General features: G+C 39.1%; 1 protein-coding gene, 1 non-coding gene and 1 pseudogene across 4 annotated transcripts; all 3 read right to left on the bottom strand.

Moving 5' to 3' along the window:
• Positions 1 to 544: 544 nt before the first annotated feature.
• On the bottom strand, positions 545 to 2,135 carry LOC146970662 (ubiquitin-ribosomal protein eL40 fusion protein-like; annotated as a pseudogene). Its single transcript, XR_015038116.1, has 4 exons — positions 2,117 to 2,135; positions 1,925 to 2,011; positions 1,711 to 1,813; positions 545 to 688 (listed from the first exon to the last, which is right to left on the bottom strand). The product of XR_015038116.1 is annotated as a ubiquitin-ribosomal protein eL40 fusion protein-like (transcript).
• A 3,013-nt stretch (positions 2,136 to 5,148) lies between these two features.
• On the bottom strand, positions 5,149 to 5,222 carry trnan-guu (transfer RNA asparagine (anticodon GUU)). The gene has a single exon. It is a non-coding gene; the product is annotated as a tRNA-Asn (tRNA).
• A 722-nt stretch (positions 5,223 to 5,944) lies between these two features.
• Positions 5,945 to 14,564, bottom strand: LOC146970660 (ceramide synthase 2-like). Of its 2 annotated transcripts, XM_085804457.1 has the most exons (10): positions 14,353 to 14,564; positions 13,467 to 13,584; positions 12,671 to 12,789; positions 12,374 to 12,431; positions 12,199 to 12,249; positions 11,252 to 11,344; positions 10,335 to 10,463; positions 9,599 to 9,708; positions 7,037 to 7,190; positions 5,945 to 6,953 (listed from the first exon to the last, which is right to left on the bottom strand). In XM_085804457.1, the coding sequence occupies exons 1-10, from the start codon at positions 14,517 to 14,519 to the stop codon at positions 6,729 to 6,731; spliced, it is 1,224 nt and encodes a 407-aa protein (XP_085660583.1). In that variant the 5' UTR covers positions 14,520 to 14,564; the 3' UTR covers positions 5,945 to 6,728. The 2 variants fall into 2 exon arrangements, with proteins under 2 accessions (XP_085660583.1, XP_085660584.1); XM_085804458.1 differs by lacking the exon at positions 10,335 to 10,463 and having other exon boundaries at positions 6,550 to 6,953; positions 14,353 to 14,532.
• Between the last annotated feature and the right edge of the window lie 1,375 nt (positions 14,565 to 15,939).

Here is a 15,939-nt window from a genome sequence, read left to right as displayed (position 1 = left end):
TGAGCGGCCCAGTCTAAATGATCACCCTGTGCTTCATCTCTTCACACGGCACTAACTCAGCAACTTATTTATGATAGCTCCACATGTAAATGTCGCTCTGATTGGTGTGATGCATTCAAGGAACTTTAAGTGACATTTTCTGCCTTCATTTTTTTGAGCACGTTACCTTTAGCTGTGGACAGTGCTGTACAGCCGAGGCCATGAGAGTGTGGCTGTGCCGTATGGAGAAAAAAAGAAAAAGAAAACCAGAGTGTCTACTTCACTGAGTCTTTCTATCACCACCACTGTATTGTTTAATGGGGTCTAAACTGCTGTGTTTGTATTAATTTTTTCAAGCCTTACTGTTCTATTTTAAGGATGATTGTGGAAAGTCATGCCAGCTCTGTGTCTCAAACCTAAAGTTGTTGTCATGACAGTTTGGAAATAAAAGCAAAGAATACAGTCACTTACTCTGTTGTGTGTGTGTGGACCATAAGGTTAATGAATGTCACGTCTGCCATTATATTAATTGCCATAATGTTAAAAAAACTAACTGCTGACACTCTTGTTTGTCAAAGTGATTTCACAACAACACTTGATCACTGTTCCAGCTTTCTACTTCAGCTTCTTCTTGGGCCTGATGTTGCTGGTGTGTCCACACTTCTTCTTGCGGCAGTTGACGGCGCGTGGATGCAAGCGAGCGTAGCACCTGACATAAGTGGGAAAGGAGTGTTGGATCAAAGTTATACAGCATCATATTCTCGTTCACAGCAACTACTGTCAGCCATGCCATCAACTTTTACCTTTGTGTATAAATACACCACACTAGCATCAAATTATAGTTTTATTACATTAGATCTATTAGATTCAAACTATTTGGACTCTATCAACCAACCTATAATGGTGCCATTTTCTTCAAGCAGTAGTTTTCCAACCCCCTCTTTCATGTTCTTTAATCATTAAAGCAGAAGTAAGCGATCCGGTCGTTTTGGCTAATGCTGCGTTCCAGGCAGGCTTTTGAAACCGTAAATTACAGCTTCAAGTCACGACTTACGACTTTGTAGCGTTCCAGGCAACCCACTCGTGTTTTTCCGACCTGTTTTACCTGTGAAAGTCACTATAACGGCCACTCGTAACTTCCGACCCGTGAACTCGTACCAGATCGAACTGGTACGACTTCACAGGTCGGAAAAACACGAGTTACGAGTTGCCTTGAACGCACCATAACGTCTTGTCAGCCGATGGAGTTAGCAGCCCCCGCCCTCGTCATGGATCTATTGATCCTCGTCCCTACGTCACCACATTCAGGCGCATCCCTTGGATGGACACACAGCCCTTCATGCCGTTCTCTCTCCTCATTGGATAAAACTTGTAGGATACGAGAAAAGTTTTCTCCTCGGCTCAGAGCAGAGCAGAGTGACTGAGAGACCCGTGTTTCGGTCCAAACACTCTATGTAAGTGATTGCTGTTCAAAGATATAACTATTTAAGACTTATATTAAACACAAAAATATCGCTTACATCTGCTTTAAAATAAGCACAGAAATTCACAAGACTGACCTAAATTTACGAATATTGTGTTTCAGTACAATTACCATGAACATGAACTGCATGCTCTGTCATAACTCACTGTTATGCAAAAGAAAAGTTCAAGATAAAATGTCCTCAAACTGACAGAGGACAGAAGACTACTTCAGTGCACAAAGTGTTGTTGATAGCTTTGTGTACATACTTGTGGCAGACCATCTTGTCACAGTTGTACTTCTGAGCCAGCTGTCTCATGGATGGCTCAATGATGCCCCCTCTCAGGCGAAGGACAAGGTGGAGGGTGGACTCTGATGGAGGAGGAAAATAGCTAAATAATCATGATACATTACAGTAAAAAATTAAAAGGCTGTAGCAACAGTTGTGTCTCATAAACAATATAGTAATATTAGTTAACCTACCCTTCATGATATTGTGGTCCTACAGGGTCTGTCCATCCTCGAGCTGCTTTCCAGCAAAGATAAGATGCTGCTGATGAGGAGGGGTGCCTGAAAACAAGAGTCACAGTTAATCAGCGATTGTGTCTGGTGTGGAAAGTCATTCAACATTTACAGCTGCCTTTCAAATGTCAGGCCTTTTCTCCATGGTGTTACTTATTAGGAACTGCTCCATGGGTGCTGCTGTCTGTGGCTGCCCACTGCACCTGTTAGTAAGAGAGCTCACTACTCGTAGATGGATTAAACACAGAGGTCAAATTTCTTGTGTATAAACGCATATAAAAGCCTTACATAATAGGTTTCCCTTAGATGTCAATGGAATTGTTGGATTAAATATTGTTGATATAAAATGACCCTTAGTTCAAGCTCAACTAGACCACATAGGCTGTTATGTAACTGCTCTTCTATTAAATAGATGAAATAACAGAATGACCGCCTCTTTTATTTTTAATTTGTTGGTAAGAACACAAAATATAAACCAAACATTTCTTTGTTAATTTACACTTGTAAGACTATGGTGTGTGTGTGTGTGTGTGTGTGTGTGTGTGTGTGTGTGTGTGTGTGTGTGTGTGTGTGTGTGTGTGTGTGTGTGTGTGTGTGTGTGTGTGTGTGTGTGTGTGTGTGTGTGTGTGTGTGTGTGTGTGGTGTGTGTGTGTGTGTGTGTGTGTGTGTGTGTGTGGGGAGGGGGGTGGGGGGACAAAGCAACAGATGATATACAGAAAATGAGATTATCACAGGATCACATTAATATGTTAAAGGTAAGGAAAGCATAGGCTACATAAGAGAATGACAGTGTTTGAAAAACAACCCAAACCATTTAAAGTTACAATATTGAGTTATACAGTATATGCCTGTCAATATGGATCCAAAATAACTGGAAACTTAAAAAACCAAAAAAAAACATGCTGCCAAGCAAACAATTAGAAATCTGCACTTAGCTACCTAACATTCACCAGCAGCAAAACAGGAACGCGATGAGCCCAGTCCTGTGCTTAACCCTTAAACAGGCAGGAGTGGAAAATAAGTTGCAAAAAATAATTTAATGTTATCACTCATCTCTTTAGGCCCTAAGAAAAATATTTCAAAATTCAAAATATATATATATTAAATATTTTGGATTTTATGAGTTGTATCTCCCGGGATACGTTGCCCTATTAAGGTATAAAAAGAGCCCAAATGATAAACATATTAATGCTCATTTTGATGAAGATAAGTTATACATTGTTATATTCCTTGGTCATTTACATTACACATAAACCTTTTAAAGTTGATTTTATTAATTTTTTCCAATCTCTCATTAGAAAGCAGTCTCATAAAGAAGTGACAGGCAACAAACTTTTGTATGTTTCTAAGTCTGCATAAGGGAGAAATTAAAAAATAATATTTTTGCATTTACCTTTAGAGAGACAGAATTTTATGTTTGTATTTCGCACTAATCTTAAATTAACTCATAATAACATTGTATTCTAACATTTTGCACATGGGAATGGCAGAAGATGGCAAAATACTTGCTTGTTTTGTGCACATAGTTAGGAAAAGACTGAAAAACAAAAAGACCAGGTCTTGTGGGCTGCCTGACTCAGGTGTTTTATGTTTGTGTCTTAGATAATGTCTTTTTCGCTGTAGTTTCAGCCTCAGCAAGGTAGGGATCTACTTGTTAAAAACAGAATTGTTATAATTGTTATAAGCTAAGAGATATGATTTTGGGTTGTGCATTTTGAGCCAAAAGTATAAAGGCCCCAAGTCAAAAGCTTTCAAAACTTCTATGTATAGGAAATAATAAAAACGAACTAGTGAGATTGATAAATCTGTGCAGGAGTGTTTTGCTTCACAAAGAAAGAATAAAAACACTCTCTCCAACTTTTGCAGTCCAATTGGCTTTATGCACAGTTCCACTACTTCCTGAAATAAGCCAGCTCCTTTATTTCCTGTCTTACATTTTTGGGCCCACTGATTAATCCAGGTGTGTCTGACCATTGTTGTGAGGTCAGACACACCTGGATTAATCAGTGGGTCCAATAATGTAAGACAGGAAATAAACAAGCTGGCTTATGGAACTGTGCATAAAGTCCATTTGCAGTCAAATTGTTTTTCATCAACAAAAATTTGTTACACAGATCTTCATTGGGTACCCCCCCCCCCCCACACACACACACTTTACATTATACCGTGACTATTTCATATCGTGAGTCCTATGTCGTATTTCGTAACGTATCGTGAATTGACTATTTGTTACACCCCTAACTACATACATACCACCAGTTATTATTTATTTTTAGCTATTTATAGTCTGTATTTATAGTCTTGTTGTGTTGTGTGTGACTGGTTCTGTGACAGCAGTTGACCACATCCTTTCTTTTCCCATAAAATGACCTAGCCGAGATGCCCTGCTTGAAAATAAATATATTTATTTAAGTAAAATACAGTTATACTGTTGTAATGGGCAAAGCTGTGCATGATAATATCTGATACTGCAGTAATTATTAGCATGCCTTCCAGTTTGAAACAACATTTTGAATAATGAACACTGACCAAATTTCTACCCCTAATCTGGCAACGTATCTCATGGGATACATACATTTCAAAAGCTGCTAAGTAACACCACAAACACAGTTGGAACATTTTTTCTTCATGAGAATGTTTAGACAACTGTTCTAATTCATTTTAGGAATTTATACTGTTGTTTTATTGAAAATAAGTATGACTAATATATGATTAGTTCCACGGAAGGAAGCAGGTTCTCCACCACTGGCAGCCATGATGTTTTCAGATCAGGCTGACGAAACGATGAAAGATAGCCTGAACCAAATCATATCATCTAGATGCTAATACCAGACAAGACTTTTGATAAATGCAAACTTAATTAGTGAAAACCTCCCAGCACACCCCCTACAGGATGTTAAAGTGGGTGTATCTCCTGGTGCACGTTGGCTGTTTAAGGGTTAAAAGGGAAACAAGCTCATCCAGTCTTGTTTTTCCACATGACCCAAAGGACAGATTGAGGAGGACTGGTGGTGTGACATGTAGATAAATTGCGACCTGATTAAATATTACAAGAAAAGTTCGTGGAATTCAACAATGAAAGGGGACAAGGAAAACCATAGCGATAAATAATAATGTAAATACTAACACATGTAATGAGCAAACGATAATAAACAATAATGTCCACCAGAAAAAAAAAATTCGGTCGTCCCTGGGTGGGCTCGAACCACCAACCTTTCGGTTAACAGCCGAACGCGCTAACCGATTGCGCCACAGAGACAAAACTACACATTCGGATGTAGTGTTTGTTACCACCGCTAGGGTGTGAAACTACAAGGAGCTCAATTTTGGAAACACAAACCACACATGACAATGGAAAACAGCAGCTAAATAGAAACGCTATTGTAGAGGGAACTGTTGCCCCATTGGACACATTAAAGGTGAACGCCGAGGTGAAAGGACGAAGTCACCAAAGATAATCCCTCTGTAACGTATCTAGTCTGCACAGGTTTAACTCTCGGTGAGTGACAGTAAAGTTAAGTGGTAGTTAACTCCAGCCAAAGATATTAATTAACGGTAAGCAAAGTGAAACTAAAACGTTTCGCGTGTAAATACATTGTGCGTCGATACCGACTTTGGCACATTCACAGCAAAGACCACTACGTAAACTGAACTACTCACCACCAGGCGCAAACAAAGGTCAATTATTTCAATTCACTTGCATAGACTGTAAAGCTTATAACACCATTGGGTCTCATCGTTGACGAAGAAGTCAGCGAGTTAAATCCTCCTCTCGCTGTCCTTCATTGACTCCTGATGGCCAAAGACCTGAAGAACAGGAACCACCAGGTGGCACTGTGGTGCAGAAGAAGTGTTCAGAAGCTATTCCATATTATTCAGGCACAATAAATTATCTGCAAAAAGGCAAAGTGTGTTAAGTTGAACTAAATAATATAATATACCATGTGGTGTCGCTTGTTAACGTGTGGACTGAGTATGATTTCAATGAATGCTGAATGAAACATGAATGTAGTTTTATTGAATCAGACAAAAATATTTAAAATCATGAGACAGACATAAAAAGAGTGAAATTTAGTAATTTCATTGTTTTTCAACATTAGACAAATTATGTCCTTGAAGCTACAACTTACAACAGAAAACTAACTACAAAAAAACTGAAGCTTTAGTTTCGTTTGTAATTGTTATTTCTTCTATTTACAATAACTTTTCTGTTTTCACATATCAGCTTTGTGAACTTGATCAGTGGAAAATAGTGTAAAAAGTTAAACATTCAGCTACAATGTACATCAGTAGGCATTGGACAGTTTGATCATTTCCCTGACTGACACAGATAAATTCATTCCTGTCCATTGAAAAGTGAATTAAAAAAGATTATAATGCCAGTGTTAATACCACTTAACGCTGCCAAGTAACAGTGGCTCCCTAGCGGCTGCCGCAGCCCCAGTGGCCTGACGGACCAGGCCCTGGTCTCCTAATGCAGCGTTGCACCAGAGGTGGACTGGGCCCAGAACCCAGAGGCCTCTGGATCAACACCACCTCCTCTATGCCAGCACCTTTTTACACAACAGTTACACTCTCACCCCCTTTACTTGTGTCACAATGACACTCTCAATTTAAGGCGAATCATCATCACATCAGCGTGAAATACTTGTAGTGTGTGGAGGGTGAGGAATCATATCCACCTTCTATCACATGATACATAAACCACGCCACTGTGCACCACTGATATAGCAGAGCGGCAGCAAAATAAGAAAAAATCAAGTCTCTATTGCGCTTTACGCATTCTGTCAGCTACAGATGCTCTGTGGTTGGTCAAGTTATTGAGGACGCAGCTGTTGGTCAGCATGGACAGTTTAGAGTTCAGGGCGTCTTTGCTTCTCTCCCAACAATAATCTCTGTCTTGATCCCCATTGTCCTCTCCTCCCTTTTCCTCTTCCTCTTCTTCTTCTTCTACCTCACTCTCGTCATCACTGCGTTCATCTTTTTCCATCTGGGGACGGAAGCGGATAAAAGGTTTAAACATGTGTCACAAAGCTGAACAAGTATAGCATAAATTGACTCACGGCTGCTCACCTTTCCCTTCAGGAACTTGTAGACCATGCGTAAGATTAAGCCCGCCCAGAAGATGTGAAGAGCCTGCAGCACCATCAGGAGGATGTTGAAACAGTAGTAGCCAGGAAAGGGTTCAAACACCTCCATGGACAGGACCAGTGTGGTATGGATGATTCTGTAAGTAATTAAATAATTAGAGTCACATGGAAAAAAAGCAACTACAGACTTACAGGCCAGCCATGCTGCATTGAGCAGTTAAAGCCCCTGTACAGACTTTTCATAGTGTTGATTTTGGCGGCCCCTGTGGACGAAAGCGGTGGAATGAAGACTGCATTTCCCACTGTCATGAAGACGTTTGTGTAGATTTGTTTTGGAAACGTCGGAAAGAAGACGGGACTTGCTTTTTTTTTTTTTTAGCAGCGTAATGTATCTATTCGTATCGTTTCGTCAGTGGTCCGACCCGACCATGCCTCCCAGAGGTATAGAATTAGACTACTTAGAAATAGCGTATCTTCACACTGATGGGCTCATTTGCTGTTGTAGGTAACAGAGACACATCGGCAGAAACCAGAGACTTTTGCGTATCCAGTTAAAAGCTCCATACAGGGGCTTTAAAGGGATAGTAGCATTTTTTTTTAAAGTGGGGTTGTATGATCTACAAATAGCCCCTAAGTACTTTAATTGCAGTAGAAGACTCTCTGCACTCCTCCCGTTAGCAACGCCAGCCCATAGCCCTGCCCACACATCTACAACATACATTGTTGTGAATGGACCCAAAGAAACAGCCTTTTTTTCGTGGCCTAAAAGAGGTTTTTACCTGAAAAAAAAAATACACAGTTCCATTGTTCGCTATAATATAATTTTTTCCAGCCCCTCAAAGTGCAGGAAAAACGAAAAACCAACTGCTGATCGGCGGACGCTAACCCTGGGCGGAGGGATACGTGAGTTGGTTAGGTCCAAATAAAAACTGCGTTTTTCCTACACTTTGAAGGGCTGGAAAAAATTATATTATAGCAAACAATGGAACTGTGTATTTTTTTTTTCATGTAAAACCTCTTTTAGGCCGCGAAAATAGGCCGTTTCTTTGGGTTAGCGTTGCTAACGGGAGGAGTGCAGAGAGTCTTCTACTGCAATTAAAGTACTTAGGGGCTATTTGTAGATCATACAACCCCGCTTTAAAAAAATGCTACTATCCCTTTAACCCTTTGATGCACAACATGCACACCCCCTCTAATGCGCAACATGGGTCTAAAATGACCCGCCTTCATTTTCCATGTGAATTCATGCTGGGTGAGTGTTTTTTTGTGGTATCTTTTAAAATCAATAAATTTTATGATTGAATCCTCCAAGTATCATTTGAATATCTTGTTTTTAATTAGTACAGGGTGTTATTTCCATTTTTACTTTCTTATTTTATGAACAAATAGACAAAAAGTCTCAGAGAGTGGACCAGTTAGCTAGCTAGCTGTTGACATTTCTACATTCTACTGTATTAGTTAACTACAGTAGAACATGTCACCAGCTAGCTAGCTAGGTAGCTGGTGACATGTTCTAGCTGGTGTCTACAATAGAATATTATTCTATTGTTGTCACCAGCTAGAACATGTCATCATGTTAACAGTTAGCTAACTTGCTAATATTAAGGTATTTCCCTTTATGACAAGTAATGTAGCTACTTATTCAAGGTAACTAAAACCTTATCAATTATGCACAGTTATCTTTAATGAGTCATCAAATGTTTCTTTAGGTAAATTGGAATAATTGTAAAACAAGTAAATATGATTATATGTGCTTAAAAAAGAATATTTACTTAAGAAAATGATAAATACTGTGCAGTGATTTCAAAGATATAACATTGAAATAGCCTACTCAGATAGAATAAACTATGGCTAGCTGTTGACCACAGTAGAATATGTCAACAGAGCTATTAATGGGGAAAAAGGACAAGTAATGACTAGTCATTATTGTAATCAAGGAAACAATTGTCTGTTGTTGGTATAGATAGTGAGGGAATGCTAAAATTAAAGTATTCTTGCTATACTTGTTTTTTCAACTGGTCCACTCACTGAGACATTTTTGTTCATTTTTGTTCACAAGTAAGAAATGAAAAATGGAAATAATGACCCCACTAATAAAAAACAAGATATTAAATAATACTTGGAACATTCAATCATAAAATAGATAGATTTCAAAAGTTACAGCAAAGAAACTATCACTCAGCATGAAATCACATTGGAAATGAATGTGGGTCATTTTAGACCCATGTTGCGCATTAGAGGGGTAGTGATACAAAATGTGTTTTTATTTAAAAAGTGAAAAAGTAAAAAATAAAATAAGGATGTATTATGATCAAAAACAAGTTAATTGAGGAATACCTGGAATTCTATATGATGAAATAAATTTTTCGCAAAGATATAGCACAAAAAAACTCACTCGGGTCTATTTAGACCCATGTTGTGCATCAAAGGGTTAAGTAATGGTAAATGGTAAATGGTCTGTATTTTATATAGCGCTTTTCCATCTGAAACCATACCCAAAGCGCTTGCTTTAAGCATCAAAATGAAAATAAATAGAAAAACGTACTTGCTGGGGAAAATCACCAGTCTAGTCACAAGGAAGACCACAGCGAAGACAACAAACAGTATGTCACACATTTTCCTCCAGCCAGTCCCGTAGTTGAACATCTTGGCAGACTGCAAAAAATACAGAGGTAAGAGGTAATTGAGGAAACAAAACATTGGCTGAAGAATTCTGCAAGACGTGTATCAGATATCAGATAAACAGGAAACACATCAGCTCAGTTATGATGATAATGATGATGATGATGATGATGATAAGCCAACCTGAACCTTCATACAATACAGGACACCTAGATGTGTATAGATAGCATGTCTTTGTGTTTAACCAACACCTCATGCTCATCTCAGGTGTAAAAAAAAGGCCTCTAAAATACTTGAAGCTATCAGAGCTCAGTTACAGGATTGGCTTGACAAAATAAGTTCAGCTTCCTGCAGGATCGGCTACTACTGCATTGACAGATTTTCTGAGAACAGCCTCAAGCACCGTGTGAACATCTTGAGTGCAGCTGGCAACATTCATACTCCTCTCACTTTTGCTGGGCCTGCACAGAGCCACATACATGACCAATGGGGAGATGAATCCATGGTGATACGTTCTGGAGAGACTAATTATATTTGTAAGGTCTCATGTGTCTGTTAAACTATGGCTCTAGAGTCGGAATACGCGACACAGGACTCTGAAGAAACAAGTTGTTCTTTTGAGTCCTTCCACAGTCACACTGAAGCGATGTGTGAGTTACCTCCAGCAGGATGTCAGAGGAGTCATGCAGCAGCATCACCAAAGTGCCGATGCGAATGTAGTTGGCGCAGTAGGAGAAACTAAGCAGGAAGATGGTGGCCAGATGGTGGATCACCTGCTCTTTAAAATCCTGGCAAAGCAAACACATGCATAGTTTTTACACACAAGTGAAATAAAATGTCCTTCACATGTCAGTAGAATAATTATACGTTCAATATATGGTCCACAAATTGACCACAAGTTAATAATTGACAAGGTGACAAAGTGAAGTTTCTCAATGAAGCTGAAGTGACGACAGCTAAAGCCAACAGACATAAAATCAAATCTCTTGAACATCTTCATTTTGATGGTTGTATTGTTAACTGGGGGGGGGGGTGGTGGGGGGGCAGTTGTGTTGCAGGGTTCTTACGGATCCTTAAAAGTCTTAAAAGGCATTGAATTCATTAATCTAAAAACAAGGCCTTAATTGGCATTAAAATGTCTTAAATCAATTTTTCAAAAGTCTTAAAAATGTTAACACTTGGTAAGTGGGATTTTATGATCATAATTAGTCTCAAATCTCAAAATAATTGGTAACATTCTGACACAGAGAAGTTAGTGGCGGCCGTGACCGCTAAATTTCTTACCACCACCAGCTCCCAAATCTGTTTTTTTTTTTCCCCCTATCATTCATGTAGCAGTCACTTTACCTTGGACCACATAGGAAAGTGGGTAAAATTGTCCCTAACCCTGTGTAATAGATGTGGTGACGTTTTTGTTTTGTTTTTGCATTTGTGTTTATTGTGAAGTCGGTCTTAAATTTCATTTCAAGTGGCTTTAAAAACGTCTTAAAAAGTCTTAAATTTAAGTTGGCTTAAGCTGTAGGAACCCTGTGTTGGATTCATGACTGAATGAATGAGTGAATATTGAGCTCCTCACCTTCCTCTTGACGTCGACAGAGATCCGCAGCAGCAGAGAGCCGTAAAAACCCAGTTCCAACATGTAGTACCAGTAATGAGCCCTCTCCATGGCCTTTGGAGGAAGCAATTATTCAAAAGTCAACATTTAATTTTTGCACAAATATAGGGCCAAGTATGATTAACTACTGGAGAGTGTGAAGCAATTTCACTGAATAAAACTACAAATATTGATGAGAAATTACAGTTTCCAGCTGTAGGTCAACTTCTCAGTAATAATGTGTCATCAAATGCTGCTTTGTTTCTAAGAAAGGGGATAGGGAAGGATAGGTCAGCATATAATGGAGCCAAAATGTTTAGTTAAATTAGCCTACTGATTTGTCAGTGGACAAAAAAATCAGCATTGGTCTCCTAAACCTTGTGAAATTGAGTCCTGCTTGAGATGCAGAGCAAAGAGGCACAGCATCTGTGTGTCATAGCCCAGAGGTTGATAGACGGCAACTATTTTCTGCTAAAACTAAAGATAATTTACAGGTAAAGTTAATAAATAAATAAAATTTACAAAGGTGTTGCTATGGCAACATTAAATATTCCAGTTGTTTCAGACATTTTATGGAGCATACAGTTCAGCTGGTAGATAAATAAACAATTAAAATAATTGATTGAAAAGTTTTGGTTATGAACAGCTCTACAACACATGTCATTTTGATTCATCTACTTAGATGATGAGTGACTTAAATGTAATTTTAATAAATAAGAGTGTCAGTTGCTCATTGGCATATGAATGAGGAAACAAACATGGTTTACTGCACATTGCTTCTTCACATTTCCTTCTTAAAGACATTTTATTGGATGCCAGCCAGACTACTCATACACATCACATGGTAAGATTATCTATTCAACTTCGATAACTTGGCAAGTGCACGCTAGTGAAACTGAGTGTTGACTGACTAAATGATTTTACTTCACCTGTACTGGATATTCCCTCCAACATTCACTGCGGTCCCAGAACCAGGGTGTCTGTTGAGAAAAGAAGAGGGAAAAGTCAAGAATAACCTCTTCCAGTAGAGAGATGTGATGTTTTCCCACAGAAATCGTAGCATTTGGTTTCTACATTTCTGATGTAAAGCTAACTCATACTCACATCAATCAAGCAGACTAGTCCAGCCATGAAGGCTGAGAGGTAGAAAAAAAACCTCCACCTGCAAAACAACAAAACACATCTTTATTCTAAACCCTGAAGAAGAGGGACAGATGCTTTAAAAAATACAAACATCTACATCTGAGTTAACAGAGCATGAAGGAGTCTCTCATTCTCCAGTGGAAACCCTTGTTAACTCAGTCAGGTTCTCAGCTCTCTGTGTTTTTGTTTTTGCAGTGAGCGATGTGGAATTTGTTCTTGAGGGAAGTCACCTGTGAGAAACTGAGAGAAAGCACTTACGCAGCTTCACCAAACTTTTTGGTTTGACAGGGCCTGTCTTGGTTCCTGCGACGCCGGAACCAGGTCTCAATCTGCCTCTGGGTTTTGCCACACAGTGACATCAAACTAACAATTTCACTCTGAAACAACAACGCAGAGAAGGGACATATTTTTCTGAACTGGTTTTAAATACTTCCCCATGTCTGGGATTTAATTAGATGTTACATAGTTACACCATTAATACGGATGCATGAATGTGAACATGATGTTTTACATTGGTAGCTGATGGTGGAGCTAGTTTGAATTATTTACATGCAGCTCGGTAGTTTAGTCTACTGGTTCCCAACCTGTGGGGGGGCAGACCCCTCCCATATTTTCCAAAAACAATTCTGGGGGCTGTTGAGGTAATTACCATGGTAGGAGAGAAGCAAAACAAAGTGTTTCTGCATAAAGTAGTATTCTTTTCTTTGTTTGTTATTGTTTTGTGAAATATTTATGTAATGGTGTTGTTATATTTTTTTATGAAACCATGTGAGAAGTTTAGTGGTGAATTGTATTTTTGGTTTAGCTGCTCAAGAAGTTCCACTCCCAACTAGATGCTGTTTTTTGTAAACGATCACAATACAACAGGGTTGGAAATCACTGATTTTACCTTTTAACAGTACAACTGCATTTCATAACATTATCATATATCTTAACTGGCAGGATAACTGATAAAGTTCACCATCAATAACTTCCTTTTAGTGCTTGGTGAAAAATACTCCCCTAAACCAACTGGTCATGTTTGGTCGACTGTTGAGACCTTTTTCAGACTAACCTGTGTCGGGTGCCTGCTCGTCTTGGTGTAATACGACTCCAGCTTTGGGGAGGGGGTCGCAGTCACTTGCAATCTATTCTTTACCCCCAAACATCTGCCCATGGGTGGGGCAAAAAACCTGGGGGCAGGGAGAACAAAGGACAGTTTACACAAATATAACAGTCACTGTGGGATATTCATAGGCCCGGCCCCCACTCACTTAGTGTACATAATAAGCTATTTAACAGAGTCAATAGAAACATTTTAGAACTCATGTATTTCAATAGTGATGATTGAGTGAGATTATGAATATAATCAAGCATAATGTGAAGTTAAGAGCAACATAATACGGACAGTGTATTAAAAACTAATGTCATTGTGTCATGTGTGTTTAATTTAATCAAATGAGAACAAATGTTTGATGGAAACTGGGTTTCGTCTTTGAAGTATACTGTAAAATAGCCATTCACTTCACTTTAGATAACAATACTTTAATGCCGTGCCTTCCCTCTCTTTCTCTCTGTCAGACTCTCTCCTTCTAGTCCCCAAAGGCTTTTTTCCTGATGATAACAATGCCTGCTCTGCTAAAACACCTGCTCACTGCCCCACAGCTGATATCCTCTTACAAATATGTCCTCCATAGATCTGGATGCTTGATTATAATCAGGAAATGCTGCAACATTTTGGAGTTGATTCAAATAATACCACCCTTTGCAGTTGTAACAGAATCCCCAGATGATTGTGTTACTTAAAAGAAGGATGTGCGTATAGGCAGGACAAAGCGGTTAATTGTTAGAGATACACACACCTCTGAAAGTGAAAGACAATGGGGCTGCCTGTGAAGCCTACAATATCCCAATCACATCACCCACATCTCCACAAAACAGAGAGATCAGGTGTGTTGTACCTCTCGAACACGTAGCGTAGGATGACAAAGCCCAGCGCTAGGGGCAGAGCTACGAGGAGGTCCAGAGGTTGCGGCCGGTCAGTGTCCGGCAGGCGCTCCATGTCTTTCCAGGTCACACCTGGAGGAAGCCAGTAGTCCTGCCTCCACACATCAGGCAGTAGGTTCATTCTGCTGCGGCTGGAGGTGCAGGAGGGAGGGAAGAAGGAAAAGTAGACGTGCTGAAGATGATGTTACAGGTCTCTGCATATTCAAGCCTGAGCCAGGTAAACCCAATTAGGCAAGTGTGGTACTTGGATTTGATTTGGTACAGAAGAGACACAGACCTCTTGTGCCTCTGAATCACTGTGCGTGTGAAAAAAGGGAAATACTAGGCTACTGATAGGCTATATCAATATCTCGATTTTACTGTAATTACTAAACAATGTTTGCTACATCAAATATTTGATTCGAACTAAAAAAAGAAAAAGAAAATTAATGGTATAATATAAGTCACAGTAGAACCACAAACAACTTCAATTGAACATGGTTTGTTAACATCACTCTGTTACAGAATAATGCCTTAAAACAACCACTGATGTGGAATAAAAATAAAGAAAACCTTTTTATAACAGCACCAACTCAGCTATTTTATAACAGCACCAACTCAGATATAGCCTACTCTACTGTAGATACAGCAACTAATATTGCATATTATTTATTGAAGCAGACTGAAAACACATAGCCTATTACAACGGTAATATAGTGAGTTAGAGTTAAACTGTTGAAAGAAATGATCTACAGAGTAGAAACTCACCTGTCACAGCTCTGTGGAAATACTGAGCAAATGAGACAGAAGGATAAAATCCACTTTCTACTGAGAGTTTGTCTCAGCCTTGTTTGACCAGGGATGTGTCTCCACTGTCCCTCTGTATCGTAACGACGCCACCACAGAAGGAGCCTGATCCGTCGTCACGGTGCACGCGTCAAGTTAGGCACCATGACCGGAAGTACCGCTCACAAATTTCAAAATAATAGCTTGTGAAAAAGCTCAATTTGAACTGAAGCACCGAATTAAAAAAATAAAAAAAAACTTTGTAAAGAAATCTGTCCGAGTAATATATTGTTACTCTATTGGGGAAAGTATCGAGTACAGCTAATAAACAACAATCATTTTTCCAGGTAGCTTATGTTTGCTTGACTTCCGGTTTTGTCTCTCTTTCAAGTGGATGATGCAGCTTAATGGCGGAGCGGCTAATGAAACACCAGGGGCGTCTTCTGCTCAAAGCAAATGTTTCATGACCCATTAAATCAGCATGGGCAAAAAGGACTAAGCATCAGTGTTTTAGTGTCTCATAACAAAAAACTGTAATGGTTTAGACTAAATTGTGTTAGGCCTGTTACTCACTCTACACAAATTGTGAGTGAAGTTTTAATGTTAATCAGAATAGCCTTTAGAGCCTAGTCAGGCACAGGACTAACACCTCAATTATCAGTAAACTATGTAACCTTCAATTTACATTATATTTTACATAGCCTATGGGCTATCATCTAGTTTGCTATTCACTGTGAAACTAAAACAAACATGTTCTCCTGTGCATGCCGTCAGTG

Source organism: Trachurus japonicus, chromosome 17 (genome assembly GCF_045865225.1).
Source record: "Trachurus japonicus isolate A0001 chromosome 17, Traja_1.0".
In the NCBI taxonomy this organism is placed as follows: domain Eukaryota; kingdom Metazoa; phylum Chordata; class Actinopteri; order Carangiformes; family Carangidae; genus Trachurus; species Trachurus japonicus.
The sequence above is the reverse complement of the archived record's forward strand: the minus strand, read 5'-3'. Positions and strand labels throughout refer to the sequence as shown.